The sequence below is a fragment of the Colobus angolensis genome, unplaced genomic scaffold (assembly GCF_000951035.1).
Source record: "Colobus angolensis palliatus isolate OR3802 unplaced genomic scaffold, Cang.pa_1.0 Scaffold250, whole genome shotgun sequence".
Taxonomy (NCBI): domain Eukaryota; kingdom Metazoa; phylum Chordata; class Mammalia; order Primates; family Cercopithecidae; genus Colobus; species Colobus angolensis.
The window spans coordinates 727,939-744,551 of record NW_012115711.1 but is presented as its reverse complement, the minus strand read 5'-3'; the positions used below and the strand labels follow the sequence as shown (position 1 = coordinate 744,551).

Genomic DNA, 16,613 nt, shown 5'->3' with positions numbered 1-16,613 from the left:
ATTTTTTAGTAGAGACGGGGTTTCACCGTGTTAGCCAGATGGTCTCGATCTCCTGACCTTGTGATCCGCCCGTCTCGGCCTCCCAAAGTGCTGGGCTTACAGGCGACCTCTTAATAAAATAACAGGTTTGTTGTCTTAGTAATTGCTTGTAGAACACTAATTTTAGTTTTTAAATACTCAATTTTAGTGGCTCTATAGAATTCATACATTTCTACAAATGTAAGTCAATCGAGGGGAGTGTCATATACCAATAGGAGCCCCAAAAAGGACTTAAATTTTTCAGAATTTTATAGCCCATGAGAGAATCCCAAAGGCCATTGGAAACTGTTAGTCCCCAGTAATTGCTATATATCTGCCATTCCCCTAGCATTTGGGATAAAGGAGAGATGCTATATTCACCAACTTGAATAGAAAATCCTCTGGTTTCTTTTAGATCTTAGGCATCACCATAAACAAGTTTGTTCTATATACATGGTTTGTGGGTGTTGTATGTATATTCCTCTTTGTCAGGTTTTTAAATCAAAGTTATTGTAGTTATTGTAGTCTTAAGAGTTTGGAAGCCTTGTCTTAATTATTCCTGGAAGGTTTAATAAAACATTTGGCTTGGTGCCTCTCTATTACCTGGATTTTTTTTTTCTTTTTTTTAGCTTTTAAAAATTCTAGAACGGGCGCTGTGGCTCACGCCTGTAATCCCAGTACTTTGGGAGACTGAGGCGGGCAGATTGCCTGAGGTTAGGAGTCCAAAACCAGCTGGCCAATCTGGTAAAAACCCTATCTCTACTAAAAATGAAAAAATTAGCCAGGCGTGATGGGCGCCTGTAATCCCAACTATTCAGGTGGCTGAGGCAGGAGAATCACTTGAACCCAGGAGGTGGAGGCTGCAGTGAGCTGAGATTGTGCCACTGCACTCAAGCCTGGGTGACAGAGTGAGACTGTGTCTCAATAAAAAAGAAAAAATTCTTGTTATTGGTCTAATCTGCTCTGCTGTGACTTCCTGAGATTTGATTTTTATGACATTTTCTTATTAAACTATACATTTCACTTGTTGGCATACACTTTGTAGAATATATTTTTCTGTATCTAGTTAAATCTCCTTTCTCATTCCTCACGTATATTACTGCTCTTTTTTCTAATTTATATTATTTCACCTGTTGGCATACACTTTGTAGAATAAACTTTTTTTTTCTGTATCTCATTAATCTCCTTTCTCATTCCAAATCTATATTATTGCTCTTTTTTCTAATTTATATTGTTCTTATTTTCCATAGGTTTATAAGCTTTTCCAGTGTCTTCGCAAAGCTAGATATTGGCTTTGTTTATCCTTTTTGCTTTTGGTTTCAGTGAATTCTTTTTTCTGTTAATTCTTCATAGCTTATTTGGTTACTTTTTAATAAATGCCTTAATGCTGTACTATTTCCTCTTGTGTAGAGTTTTTCCCATGTTCCAGAAGCTTTGGTAGTTGTTACTGCAATTTCTAAATATTATAATGTCAAAAACTGGTCAGATTAATACTCAAGGACTCTCACATTGTTGACGATAGTTTAAAATTGTTGTACGAGGCAGTTTATCTATTTTCATCAGTTAAGCTTGCATTTGCTTTAACCCAGCAAACCTACATCATAGATTTTTTTCCTGTTAAAAGCAGACAAAAACGGATATATGTTTAGGTTTATCATTTTTCACAATTGAGGACTGATTTCTGTACATGTGGTACATGCGTTTAGTGGAATAGTAGGCAGCCATTCAAAATGAATGGGTCGTTGTATCGGGAGAGTACATTATACAGTATAACAATTGGTGGGGAAAAGCAAGATACATAAAACAGTGTAACCTCATTTATGTAAAACTATGCCCATAAAAATCCTGGAAGTGTAGTCACTAGATTCTTTATAGTGATGAATCTCTGATGGAACAGTGTTACGATCTTTAATTTCATAGTAAGCACAAGGGTTTAAATTGCTATACATTGAGCGTGTATTTTTTTTTTAAGCTTTTGGTGTTTTGTTTTCAATTCCTGTGAGAAATCTCTCAGTTTTCCATGTTTTCTCATCTTTTTTTAGCTACTGAAGTGGTGACTGTGTTTGTATTTCAAGAACCATCACTGCTCTCCTCACTCCAGGACAATGGATTGACAGATGTCATGCTGCATGCACTGCTTATCAAAGATGTAAGTCTTTTCTGCTACTCTGTAAAGAATGTCTTAGGGAGTGAAAATCCTCTCTCTTCTGTGTGTAGTGTTGAATCTAATTGGGACCTGGTTGTCAAAATTCCTTCCGTCTCAGCTTGATACGCATGGCCGGATATTCCTAGCATCTACACTCTTTTAGATGCATTCAAGCTCACTTTGTTTTCTCTCTAGGTTCCTGCTACCCGTGAAGTCCTTGGCTCCCTCCCAAATGTATTCAGTGCACTCTGCTTGAATGCCCGAGGTCTTCAGTCTTTTGTTCAGTGTCAGCCTTTTGAACGCCTCTTCAAAGTTCTTCTGTCTCCAGATTATCTCCCAGCCATGCGGAGGAGGAGAAGTTCTGATCCCCTTGGTAAGTTGTTAAGATTTATTTTATAGTAGAAAATTGATTTAATTTGCAAGGAAACTCTTCCTTGATCTCTCTCATCATTTTACTGATTAGGTTTGCTGAGTTTAATGGGGATTATCATCATACATTGTATTGTAAGTTGGAAGGAATACTTCATCTTTAGCTTCTCTGCTCATAATATTTCCATGCTTCTCAACAGTTCACCATTGCATTGTCATGGTACTGGTAGAAAACAGGTATTAAGAAGCAGTGGTAGATTTCCAGGTTCACCATCTAGTCTGCAGCAATGAGAAATATGGAGTCCTGAGGTGTTCATCTGGTAATCTGGTGTTCTAATGTCCAACTCTCTAAGATAACAACACATGGATAGTTTTTTTTTTACTCAGTATACTTGAGACCAGATCATTGAGAGATTATTAGCAAGAAGGTAGGGCTCCAGAAAGATTACAGTTTTCAAAAATGTACTTTGTACTTTTCAGCCACTGCTGTAGCATTTAGACACCATCATTCTTAACTGGAGCAGCCAGAGGGTTAATGGTTTGTACATCTTTCTTCTCTCTCACTCTGTAATACTAGTTTAGATCTTGACAGCAGAGATTGCCAGAGTAGAGTGCAGCACACATAGTTACTTTAAAATAGTTTACTAAACTGATTCCTTCCTTTTCCCCAGTAATTTGGGGGATAGGGGCTGGGTGTAAATTCATTAAAGAAGCTGTGGCATTAGAAAAATCACAACAAAAAAAAACAGAAAAAAAGAAATCACAGCAGCCTGGCCTGGCACGGTGGCACACACCTAGCACTTTGGGAGGCCAACGTGGGCAAATTACTTGAGCACAGGAGTTTGAGACCAGCCTGGGCAACATGGCCAAATCCCATCTCTACAAAAAATACAAAAATTTCTCCAGGCATGGTAGCGCACACCTGTAGTCCCAGCTACTTGGAGGACAGGTGGGAGGATTGCTTGAGTCCAGGAGATCGTGACACTGCACTCCAGCCTGGGTGACATAAGTCTTTTAAGAAAATTATAACCAGGCTCAGTTTTTTCTTTCCACCTTATGTTGGTACAGAAAAGAGCCCAAGCTCTATTTTCTTCAGTCTTTCTAATTCTAACAGTTCATTTTTTGCCTTAAGGGGATACTGCATCCAACCTGGGGAGTGCTGTCGATGAGCTCATGAGACATCAGCCCACCCTTAAAACAGATGCAACGACTGCCATCATCAAGGTAGAAAGTGATAAGGATGTGATCATGAGCATGAGAGAGCAGAGAAGGGGAAGGTTTTAGAAGATTTGGCCTACTGGAGGTCATTAGGATTCTTGGGCTATAGCTATAAGAGCATTATGTCTGCCTCATTGTTTCCATGTCCTTAGGTTGGTCCTTTATAAAAAAAAAAAAAGGTTGTCATTTTAGTTCATCTTAGAAAGAAGTCTCTGTTAAAAGGTTTTTAGCCTGGGTGCAGTGGCTCACGCCTGTAATCCTGACACTTTGGGAGGCTGAGGCTGGTGGATCGCTTGAGGCCAGGAGTTTGAGATCAGCCTGGACAACATGGTGAAGTCCCGTTTCTACGAAAAATATAAACTTTAGCCGGGTGTGGTGGCATGTGCCTGTAGTCCCAGCTACTCTGGAGGCTGAGGCAGGAGAATCACTTAAACTCAGGAGGAGGAGGTTGTAGCGAGCTGAGATCATGCCACTGCAAGACTGTGTCTCAAAAAAAAAAAATTTTTTTAGGTTGAGAATTGTTTTCCTTAAAAATTTTTTTCCATTTAATGTAAACCTCTATATAATGATTTCTTTTATGTATTATGTGGACAAGCAGACATGGCTTAGATTAAGTTTGTAAAGTGTATTGCCCTTTCTAGTATCTGTTTGTTGATCCCTGTGGCTGCCCCCTACCCCGCCTTATTAGCTCTGCCAGTTTCCTTTTAGAATTTTTATTGAAACTAGTATATAAGTTCCTGGTGCTTGGTGAATTGGGACAGGGAGTCAGATTCGTCAGTCGCTTATACAGCCCTGTGACCCTCAACAAATTACTTAAGTTTGCAGCACTTCTCTTCCCTTGTTTATAAAATGGAATTAATGACCATATTCTGGGAATGATGTATATAACATGTATATGAAGTGTTTGGGCAAATATACAACACATAGAAAATGCTCTAAATATGTTATCTGTCTCCTCCTCCCCATTCCATGATTACTAATAAGTAATCTTATTTCCTGTGCCTTTCAGTTACTTGAAGAAATCTGTAATCTTGGAAGGGACCCCAAATACATCTGTCAGAAGCCATCAATCCAGAAGGCAGATGGCACTGCCACTGCTCCTCCCCCAAGGTCTAATCATGCTGCAGAAGAAGCCTCTAGTGAGGATGAGGAGGAAGAGGAAGTACAGGCCATGCAGAGCTTTAATTCTACCCAGCAAAATGAAAGTGAACCTAATCAGCAGTAAGTGTTTACAAAACAGATCCTCTAGCCGTGTAATCTTGGGCATGTTATCACCTCTCTAAGTCTTAGTGAACACTTTCATCTATAAAACACAAGAGAGTTGTATTAGATCATTTTAAAGTTCTTGCTGGTTCTAAGAGTGTATTAGTTTTTCCTTTTTTGACCCTTGTGTGTTATTTTTGCTTTGGTATTTAATTGTATTAGTTGCATTAGGAAGTGATCTTTTTTTAAAAAAAAATTTATTTATTTTTAATTTTTATTTATTTATTTTTTTGAGACAGAGTTTTGCTTTTGTTGCCCAAGCTGGAGTGCAATGATGTGGTCTCGGCTCATTGCAGCCTCCACCTCCCGGGCTCAAGCAATTCTCCTGCCTCAGCCTCCCGAGTAGCTGAGATTATAGACACCCACCACCACACTCGGCCAATTTGTGTATTTTTAGTAGAGATGGGGCTTCACCATGTTGACCAGGCTGATCTCGAACTCCCCATCTCAGGTGATCTACCCACCTTGGCTTCCCAGAGTGTTGGGATTACAGGCATGAGCCACTGCACCCGGCCAGGAAGTGCTCATTCTTAAAAGCTGTTGATGAAATTGAATCAGAATTTGGTCTGTCAAGTTAATGGACTTTGCACAGAGACCTTATTTTCCCTTTGTTGATTTAATATTCCACATCATTGACTGCTTGATTTTTTTCAGGCACGTGTGAAACACATTGTACTTTTGAAGCCTGTCTCCTAAGAAGTCCTTAAGGGGTGTGTGAGGATTTGTTGTTGCTTGTTGTTTTTTTATTTTTGTTCATTTTGTTACTATTTGTTCGTTCCAGATTAATTGGAAGGCTTTGGAATTTACTGTATGACTGTAAACAGTCAAGAATTGAGTTCTTAGATGGAAGCAGGGAGTTTGCGTAAAGGCTGCTGACTGTTAGGAGGTAGTCCACCAGGCTCTTTGAGCAGTATTCACATACCGGGGATGAACTGTAACTCTATACCTGTAACTTTTAATCACCTGCATGCTGAAAATGGGATTGATCCTTCTAGACAGTCATGTACTCACTCATTTAATAAGTACTCTTTTATTGTGTAGGTAAGTCATTCTGAGAAAAGCTTGAGCATTTTAGGCACAGATATGAATGCATTTGAGCTGGTCCTGAATGGTACCTTGGAACTTAAAATTTAAGGTGGAGTAGACAACAGGAGCAAAGGCCTAGAATCCAAAACTGGTATGTCCTCTTGGAACTCTAAATAGTAATGAGCCTGTGGGTGTCAAGTGTTTTAAGGAGAGGCATTAACTACTAAGTATATTACTTTGTTGAACACATACCTTAGCCTGTCTGAGAAGGCAAACCTACCTTCATTCTAGCAGTACCTTTTGTTCTCTTTTAAGTGTTGTTTTCCTAGAAGAGGAGGACACCCTGGAAGAAAGCATGACATTTTTTTGTAGACGAGTCTTGGTACTTCTTTTGTCACACCCTTGAATTTCAGTGACCCTACTGGAGTGGGGTTCCTTTTCCTGGCTACAAATAAGGGAAAATTTTAAGACGTAGGTGGTAGTGATTTTAAGTCAAGCTTATATATATATTCATCTGCATGTGACTTCCCTACCTGGACATTTTCTGGATGCCTTACATCTGATGTGCCCAGATTTCAAGCTGTCACAGTTAATCAGCATTTTCTTCACTACCCTCATTTGTTTACCCTCCTTTCCTTTCTCGGGATATCATGTATCACTGTGTTCTATCCACAGCCATCCCCATTCCCATATCACCTCCTTTTCCATCCACCAGATTTCTGTAAGGCCAGTTCAAATGTCTTATTCTTGAAGGAGTTTTTTTTTTTTTTTTTAAACTTCCAAATGAGAAGTCAATCTTGTGTTCTCCCAACAGTTTTGTTAAAATTATTCATACATGTTAATGGTTTTCCTCACTCACCTGTAAGCTCCTCAAGAGCAAGACATTGCCTCATTCACCAGTATATCCCTATCACTTTGTATAATAGTAGGTAGTCAGTAAGTTTGAAATAAATAAAGAGCCTTAAATTAAGGATTCCCGAAGTCTTAAATGCTTGGAGAGCTAGGCCTAATGAGACGTGAATGAAAATGAAGAGAAATTAGAAATATAAACCCAGTAGCATTAATATTCTACCATAGTGATATTTATATGTAACTTCTAAGATGCAGAGGGCTCTAGTAGTTACTAGTATCAGTAGTTTTCTACATTCTGGATGCTCATCACTACCTCATTTGTGTAATCCAAGAGTCTCACAGATGTTGACGCATGTATTTTTTCACTTCTGCCATCTTCAGAAGCCTAGATTGGGTCACTAAGTAAATTATTAGGGCAGGAAGAAAAAGCAAGAGACTGTCTAAACTCAGCTTCATTTTGAAAACCACAATATATTAATAGCAAAAGTTCTTTTTATCTTCTATCCCAGGCAGTTGTTATGGGGTAATTTTGTACTTTCTCACAATATGGTGAAAGGGCTTAGAAAAATTGGGAATATGTGTCATGCTTCTCCCCATAAGTCTTGTCCGTCCCTTCCTCTAAATTCAAAGTTCTTCAGTGGAACTTCCGAATTTCTGTTTTCCATGCTCTCGTGTTTTCCAATGCCTTACCCACACGTAAAATGATTAACTCTTATCTTTATTTTATTTTATTTATTTATTTATTTTGAGATAGAGTCTCACTACATCACCCAGGCTGTAGTGCAGTGGCACGAGCTCAGCTCACTGCAACCTCCGCCTCCTGACTTCAAGCAGTTCTCGTGCCTTAGCCTCCTGAGTAGCTGGGATTACAGACACGTGCCACCATGCCTGGCTAATTTTCGTATCTTTAGTAGAGCTGGGGTTTTGCCATGTTGGCCTCAAACTCCTGGCCTCATGTGATCCACCCACTTCGGCCTCCCAAAGTGCTGGGATTACAGGTGTGCACCGCCGCACCTGGCCAATTTAACAGCAGTTTAAATTCAGGTATGATTTCCATACAGATTCTGCATTTCCAGTTTCCCTGCCCAAAATTGAGGCAATTTCCCTGTCCCTAAATCTTACTTCTGTCATATTATTATGTCTATTCCAGAATATGTTTAAATAAAATGACCATATAAAGTCTTATGTGTATATTATATCCGATGTATATACCTTCTTATATCTAGCTTCTTTGTTCGATGTGTTTTGGAGGTTCATCCATGTTACTGCATCTGTCAGCAACTTGTTACTTTCCATTGCTGAGTAGTATTCTGTTGTGTGATAATTGTGTAGTGATTATCCATTTTCCAGTTGATAGACTTAGGTTTCTGGGTTTTTTCCAGGCTTAGACGGTACCCTTTCCTTTTTTTTTTTTTTTTTAGCACAAAATCAGCAGCTAGTATTTGCAAATGGCATTTGTATTTACTCTTGAAATACATGGTTTTGTGCTGGAGATCTGGAGTACGGAAACTTAGGCACTATAGTCTACCCCAAATACATGGGGTGCCTTTCTACATTCAGACTCATTCACCACAAGTAGTTCTAAATACCTGTCTTTTGCTCCCTTGATCTCAGAAAATCTGATATTGCTAGGGATGAATATACTTGCCAGTGAGTAACCAGGGTTTGTAGTTGGTGCATCACGGTTCACTTTGTGGTTGATTCCATTAGTGTTCCTAGCTTACCACCCACCACTCATGAGCAACTTCAGAGAAATGGGCTATATAAAGTCTTTGTGATCGTTAGAACTTGAATAGCAATTGTTTGGACTTTAAAGACAATGAGTGTACAGAGACGCAGTTGTTCCCTGAAATGTGGCCCACTGGGAGGGCTCCTTCATCAGAGTGAGCTGTCTCCTCAAAAGCTGGAGGAAGCACCTGACCACGCCCCCACCCCGAAAAACCCCATGTACATCATACTATGACACTAAATTGAAATCCTCCTTTACTTTTGATGGGGGCATGGGCTGGGGCTCCACCACCATAAATACAGAAAATTGACCAGAGTTTGGCAATGTGTATTTGTTTGGGGAAAGGGAGAGAAACAGGAAGTTTAGGACTTTTCTTGAAATCAGTTGGTAAGTTGAGTCCTGTTGGAAAGAGTTGATCGTTTTGATTATTCCTGTACGGCTTCTTGGGCCTGAGAGCCAAAAGATGAGGGTAAGGAGAAAAGTGATACTGAACAAATTTATTCCTGGAATTATATTAAGAACCACTATTGGTTTGCTTTCTCTCTGTTCTTCTCCCCAGTTTCCATGTAGCAAATAAAGGGGGCATATAGGTTTCGTTTGATTTTACTACTTAGGCTCTTTGCCATCATATCTGGCTTCTTCAAAGGGTTGGGTGTCTCTGGGCTGGATCCACACCTGCACTTCTTATTGATAGAGGTGGATCTATAGGTAATTGATATAAGTAACATGGAATGCTGCAGTGGTTCTGAGGAGGAAATTAAAGTTTTGTGGTCTTCTCATGGAATCATTTCAATCTTGCCTTATAGGTATACCCCCTTTCTACAAAGTTCTTCCCCACGTTTTTCATTGAGGAGGTTCACAACATCCTACCCAAACCCTGGTTCTGGGTATTTTTGTCTCTGAAGTCATTCATAATGCCTCTCCACTCTCTCCTGTTCTATATTCTGCTGCCAACTGTTCTTGTCCCTGGCAAATCTTTGTTTACATTTTGTCTTGCTTAGAGATAAGAACTACTAGCTTCTTGCCAACTTTCTTTTCTTCTTCTACCTCTCCCTGTGTCTCTGCCCCATCCCACTCTCCTGCACCCTGCCTAAATCTGTTTCAAGGGCCTGTGTCCAAAATGCTCCATTTTCTAAAGTATTTGTTCCTTCCTGGGGTTTATCTTAGAGGTAATATTTTGTTTCATTACAATATACTATATGTGTAGTTTTTTGCATTGAGCTGCATTTTCTGCAGCTATGGTATGTTATAGCCTTCTCATCTGCTGTGCAATATTGAAGCAACTGAAAAGACAAAAGACCTGATCAGTTTTTCGATAGTTCAGGAACTGTCATATGCAAATACCAATTGTTAGGCTAAGGAGGCCTCAGGTGTATGAATCTTTGAACAAAATTAAATTCTATTTCCTACTCTCCATAACTTTAAACGTGATGCAAAAACATCATATGATGTTTAAGTGTTTCTTTGTCTAGCCTCTTTCTTCAAGCAGATGTTGTCTTTTAATTGAACTTATTTTTAATGTTTTCATATGGATAAATTTCTCCAACAGTAGTTTGCCAAAGATAGGATACTTTCTCTTGTGATGTATACAAATGTTGAGTTTTTAAAGGCTTGGTTTTCCCCTTTATGCTTTCAACCTTAGTCAGGCTAGGAAAGGTAGATTCAGGATTGATTTCAGCTGTTCTTTTCCTGTGGTATATGAGTCTAAAGGCTCATCTCTACCCCATAAGCCTGGGAAGTAAAGGCTGCAATGAGCCGTGATTGTGCCACTGCACTCCAACCTAGGTGGCAGCAAGACCCTGTCTCAAAAAAAATGAGCAAATAAATAAATAGACAAAGACCTAGAATTTTATACAGTACCTCTTCCTCTGTTCTCTTAATATTGGTATTGTGAATTTCTGTGTAACTCACTCTTTTCTCCCCTAACAGGGTTGTTGGTACAGAGGAACGTATTCCTATTCCCCTCATGGATTACATCCTTAATGTGGTAAGATTCAACACAGGGCAAACTGGGTAAAGGTGTATGTATGCTTTTCTGGAAAATGTGTGGCGTTATCAGAGTCCAGTAATTACCGTATTCATTTTAATTGGAATCCAATTAAGAAGAGAAAGATGTGCCACCCTTTCGTTTTTGTTCTAGACTGGTTTGCCAGAAATTAGCCAACATGACCCCCATTATTTTTTATTCCGGATTTTTTTGTTCACTGTTACCATTCTTCATTAGAATCCAGACAGGATTCTGTAACAAGTTTTGTTTTGCCAGTCTGGTACGGGCTGATCATCCCAAATCCAAAATGCTCCAAAATTTGAACCTTTTTGAGTACCAGCATAACACTGAAAGGAAATGCTCACTGGAGCATTTTCAGCCTGAACTGTATAATGCAAATATTCAAAAATTAAAAATCTGAAACATTCATGGTGCCCAAGCATTTCGAATATGAGATACACAACCTGTAACATGTTTTCCAAACGTGTCCAACATATATTTTCCCCTTTTTTTCCCCATTACTTCCGGAGTATCTCACCAAAAAAGTGAAGAGTTTGAATTTTCCCAGAATTGTTTACCAATAAGGGAGAAACCTCTTAGCATTTGTTTTAGCCTATTAATCACTTCCAAGACTTCCAGAGATAGTTTCTCTTGTGCCTGTGTGTTTATTGCCCACATTTTACTTTTTTACTCTTAAAAAAATTCTGTTTGAAACAGACTCTTCCAGAGTTCAGCGTTTCATTTGCATCATAAGCACATTTGGGGGAAATTTTCCATGATGTTTGCCTGCAGGAGAAAGGCAGGCAAGGAGCACTAAATAGCAAATTAAGAGATTTGACATGATTGTACCACTAATTCATAATGTGGCCCTGAGCAAGTCACTTAACTTCTTTGTTATCTCAAATTATCTGACTCTTGGTGTGCTTGAAAATGTAGATTGGGCAGAAATCGTAGATACTCCTTACTTCTTGGATGTTTTAGAGTCCGTATCATAAATCTGGTTTATCTGAGGTTTTGATACTTCAGAAAACACTGATATCATGACTAGAAGGCTACCCCATCATTATTCCAGGCTGGCCTTTTAGTTCCACCTGTCAGGCTCTAACTTCTTTAAAAAATTTTTATTACCTAGATGAAATTTGTGGAATCTATTCTGAGCAACAATACAACAGATGACCACTGCCAGGAATTTGTGAATCAGAAAGGACTCTTGCCTTTGGTTACCATTCTGGGTCTTCCCAATCTGCCCATTGACTTTCCCACATCTGCTGCCTGTCAGGCTGTTGCAGGTGTCTGCAAATCCATATTGGTAAGAAGCATCTGGCCAAATGTTTTCATTTCTTTTTGGAAATCAATTTTGCGATACTTCTGTATATATGTTTTTACTGTGGTCTCCCTTCAACTAAAAAATAATGAATAAATTTGTGTTATGTTGTATAAGTGAATTTTGTGATTAATATATAGTGTGCCATGTTATTTCTCATTGAAAAGTCAAAGTATTTTTTCTTTGTTCATCAGTTTGGTATGTAGTTCTACATCATTAGAGTTTATTGGAGGGAAAAGTGTATCTCCAAGAAAGCTTTTCTAGTTGGGTTTTATTAGTATGCCACCCTTCTTTGTTATAGGTGCTTTTTTAACACATTTTATGTTTATGGTTATGTTTAACTATATGTTTTCCTCCCCTTTCAAGCTTGATAGTCGTGTATTAAGCATAATTGACATGTAGTTCATTGCCGATATTTAATTTCCCCCTTTTCAAGCCCGATAGTCATGTATTGTTAAGCATAGTTAACATGGTAGTTCATTGCTCATGTTTTGCCAAAAATGAAGCTTCTTTATTTTTTCATAGTGGTAAACTATACATAACATGAAATGTACCATCTTAACCACTTTGCAGTGTAGAGTTCAGTAGTGTTATGTGTATTCATATTGATGTGCAGCCAATCTCCAGAACTCTTTTCATCTTGCAAAAATGAAATTTTGCCCTTGAACTTCTCATCCTCCCTTCTCCCCAGCCCCTGGCAACTACCATTCTACTTTTTGTCTCTAAATTTGACTACTCTAGGTACCTTATATCAGTAGAATCAGAAAATATTTTCTGTGTGCGACTGACTTTTTTCACTTAGCATAATGCCCTCAAGGTTCAACCATTATGTAGCATGTGTCATAATTTCCTTCCCTTGTAAGGCCTAATAATATTCCATTGTGTGTTTATACCACATTTTGTTTATCCATTCATCTGTTGATTGACACTTGGGTTGCTTTCACCTTTTGGCTGTTGTGAATAATGATGCTGTGAACATGGATGTACATATAACTCTTTGAGACTCTACTTTTAATTCTAATTTTCCCACATCCTAACCAATACTTATTTTCTGTTTTTTGATAATAGCCATTCTGGTGGGTAGGAAGTGTATCTCATTTTATTTTTCACTGGCATTTCCCTAATGCTTAGTGATAACGAACGTATTTTCATGTGCTTGTTGTCCATGTATATATCTTCTTTGGAGAAATGTCTATTCAAATTCATTGTTCTTTTTTAATCGTGTAATTTGTTTTATTGTTGAGTTGTAAGAGTTGTGTATTCTTATACACATATTAATACCTGATATTAATCTCTTCTCAAGTATATGATTTGCATATATTTTTCCTGTTCTGTGAGTTGCCTTTTCGTGGTTGTCTTTTGATGCACAAACATTTTTAATCTTGATAAAGTCCAGCTTCTCTTTTTTTGTTTTTGTTGCCTGTGTAAACACCTGTGTTTTTAGTGTCACATCCACTGAAACCATTGCCAAATCCAGTGTTTTGCAGCTTTCCCACTATGGCTTCTTCTAAGAGTTTTATAACTTAGCTCTTATATTCAGGTCTTTGATCCATTTTGATTAGATTTTTTATATGGTAAAAGTCTGTCCTTCCTATTGCATGGTTTGGTACCTTCGTCAAAAATCATTTGACCATATATATGTGAAGATTTAATTCTGGGCTCTCTATTCTATTCCATTGGTCTTTATGTCTGTCTTTATGCCAGTATCACAGTTTTGATTACTGTAACTTTGTAATAGAAGTCAAAAAGAGAGAGACCTCCAAAAATTTTCCCCCAACTTGTTTTGGCTATTTGGGGTCCCTTAAGATTTCATATAAATTTTAGAAGGGATTTTTCTATTTCTGCAAAACCAAAACAAAAAACAGCATTGGAATTTTGATAGTGATTGCATTAAATCTACGAAACTCCTTTATTAGCTGGGCTGCAGAGTGTAAGTAATTCCTGCTGAATGAGAAATCCATTTGCTTACAGACTTGGAAAGATCCATAATTGTGACGTGACTTCATTTAGCTTATTTTGTTTTACTCTTTGAAATACTGAATTAAATGCTGTTCAGCAGAGAGAGAGAGGAAAATATCTTTATCCTACCTATAAGATACTGTGGAAGGATAGATAGATTTATTTAAAACCATAGGAAGGCACATGATTTCTCCTATCTTTGCATGGCAAGTGATGGTGTTTTGCTGTCAGATTTTTCCTCCAGACTTGAGAGGAAATCACAAGGGATGTATAATCCTTGGGTTGTCTGATAAAAACAAATCGCCTACCTGATTCCTATCTCAGAATAATCTCTCTTGTTTTAAGAAGAAAAGAACAGTGTAATAGTGATTCTCTTCCATGCTTTGGAACTTTGCCTAACATCGTTTCCTATCGAGCAAAATTTGGAATTAATCCTATAGGGTAGAGTCCTTGCTGTAACAGTATTCAGTTAAAAGCTTATTCATCATAAGCTTTTAAGTGTTATTGGCTCACCAAGTTTGAAAGTAGTATGTTGCTCAAGAAAGAGATATTAAGTATGTTGTACCTGACTTCATATTTGGGTTCCACCATTTACCAGGTGAGAGACCATGGCCATATCTAAAATCTGGGAGACTTCCATTTAATTGTCCACTTCCATTGTGACTATTAAAAGACATGAAGAATTTGAAGTTCATTGTATATTAACACTTTAATTATTCTTCCTGTTTCAGACACTGTCACATGAACCCAAAGTCCTTCAAGAAGGTCTCCTTCAGTTGGACTCCATCCTCTCCTCCCTGGAGCCCTTACACCGCCCCATTGAATCCCCTGGGGGCTCAGTGTTGTTGCGAGAACTGGCTTGCGCAGGCAATGTTGCTGATGCTACCCTCTCAGCCCAGGCCACACCTCTGCTGCATGCACTCACTGCTGCCCATGCCTACATCATGATGTTTGTTCATACTTGCAGAGTTGGACAGGTAAAAATAATCTTAGGGGTGAACATATTAGTTTAAAGGCAGTGAAATATTTAGGGCGTACCCTTAGCAGGGTTACCGTGCTTGAAAGGAGGTCTGCCTGAGGTAGCAGCTAAAAGAACAGTTTAATTTAGGATGAGATTTTTTTCACTGTCAAAAAGTTGAGTGACTGTATAATTTATTATGTGAAGTGGACTTTCTTGAGAGCAAAACAGGTTATTATAGACAAACATCAATTGGGTACTCATCTGGCCTTAGTACTTTCTAATCTTCCCACGAGTCCTAAAAGGTCTGATAATTGGATGGCATAGGTAGGACATTTTACCAAAGAACTTTTAAATCAATAGTAATTAACAAATTACTGAAAATTTTCTACATATCAAACGTTTTGCCTGCAATCCATAATCCATAGGTCCAGAAAGAAGGCATTTTGTGTATGTCCTCACAGTTTTACTACATTTATTCCTCAGATAATTTATTCTAAAGATTAATGGTATCAACATTAAACAAAACAGGGTTCAACAGTCCTGTTTTATGCTATTGAGCAGGAGTGTGTTCTCTGTTACTTGTGAATCGATCAAATCTGAAGTGAAAAAAAAACAATTATAAACAATTTAGAAAATTAAATTACTTAAATTTTAGGGATTGATTTTTATGACTTTATTAAATGAAATGAAAAGGAAAATTTAAATAAATCTAGGTATTTACTGAAGTAAAGAAATTGGATGGAAATAACAATACCCCCAACAAATAATTTAGAAAGTAGTTAATGAACCTGTAAAACCGTTTCTTTGATTCAGAAAAGAAGAGTAGCCTCTGATAACCTTTCTTTCACTTCATAAAAAACAATGATAAAGGATGTTGTGGAAATAATTTGTAAATGTTGTAACAGGATACCTTGTGGAACTGTCGTCTTGAATGTGGACATTTTGATGAGGTGGATAACTCTGAGAATAGCAATGAAGACAAATCCCTTATTCTTATAAAACTATTGAAGGTTTTTTTTTTTTTTTTAAGTGTAATTGTTAGAAAACATCCCAAAGGTGAAATTCTTGTTATGATTGCAGAGTGAAATTCGTTCCATCTCTGTAAACCAGTGGGGCTCTCAATTGGGCCTGAGTGTTTTGAGCAAGCTGAGCCAGTTATACTGTTCCTTGGTGTGGGAAAGCACTGTCCTCCTCTCTCTGTGTACCCCAAACAGGTAAGAGAATGGCTCTCTCTCTCATTACTTTGTTATTTAAGTTTGGTGAGCCTGGAGGATTGCTTTGGTTAGGGATAGGAGGGTATGGAAGAGAGTTCAGAGGCTTCCTTGTCCTTCCCTCTTCCCAGCCTAGGAACTTGTTGACAAATTGTAGCATTTTGTGCATCTTTGATTTGATATACCAAGTATGCTTTGTTGGCGTGGTAGATGTTTAAAATGTGTTCCCATTATTAGCCAAATATAAAAAACTGAGTTGAGGCCGGACGCGGTGGCTCTCGCCTGTAATCCCAGCACTTTGGGAGGCTAAGGTAGGCGAATCACGAGGTCAGGTGTTCAAGACCAGCCTGGCCAACATGGTGAAACCCCGTCTGTACTAAAAATACAAAAAATTAGCTGGGCCTAATGGCGGGCGCCTGTAATCCCAGCTAGTTGGGAGACTGAGGCAGGAGAATCGCTTGAACCCGGGAGGTGGAGGTTGCAGTGAACCCAAGATCCTGCCACTGCACTCCAGCCCAGGCGAAAGAGTGAGACTGGGTCTCAAAAAAAA

General features: G+C 38.4%; 1 protein-coding gene across 1 annotated transcript in view; it reads left to right on the top strand.

Annotated features, from left to right (window-relative positions):
• Positions 1-16,613, top strand: part of HUWE1 (HECT, UBA and WWE domain containing 1, E3 ubiquitin protein ligase) — a 152,893-nt gene that overhangs the window by 67,440 nt on the left and 68,840 nt on the right. The window contains exons 20-27 of the mRNA XM_011946573.1: positions 2,061-2,167; positions 2,360-2,537; positions 3,666-3,757; positions 4,761-4,972; positions 10,551-10,608; positions 11,741-11,917; positions 14,623-14,868; positions 15,933-16,066. Of these exons, the coding sequence (XP_011801963.1) occupies positions 2,061-2,167; positions 2,360-2,537; positions 3,666-3,757; positions 4,761-4,972; positions 10,551-10,608; positions 11,741-11,917; positions 14,623-14,868; positions 15,933-16,066 (1,204 nt within the window). The remainder of the gene's footprint in view (positions 1-2,060; positions 2,168-2,359; positions 2,538-3,665; positions 3,758-4,760; positions 4,973-10,550; positions 10,609-11,740; positions 11,918-14,622; positions 14,869-15,932; positions 16,067-16,613) is intronic.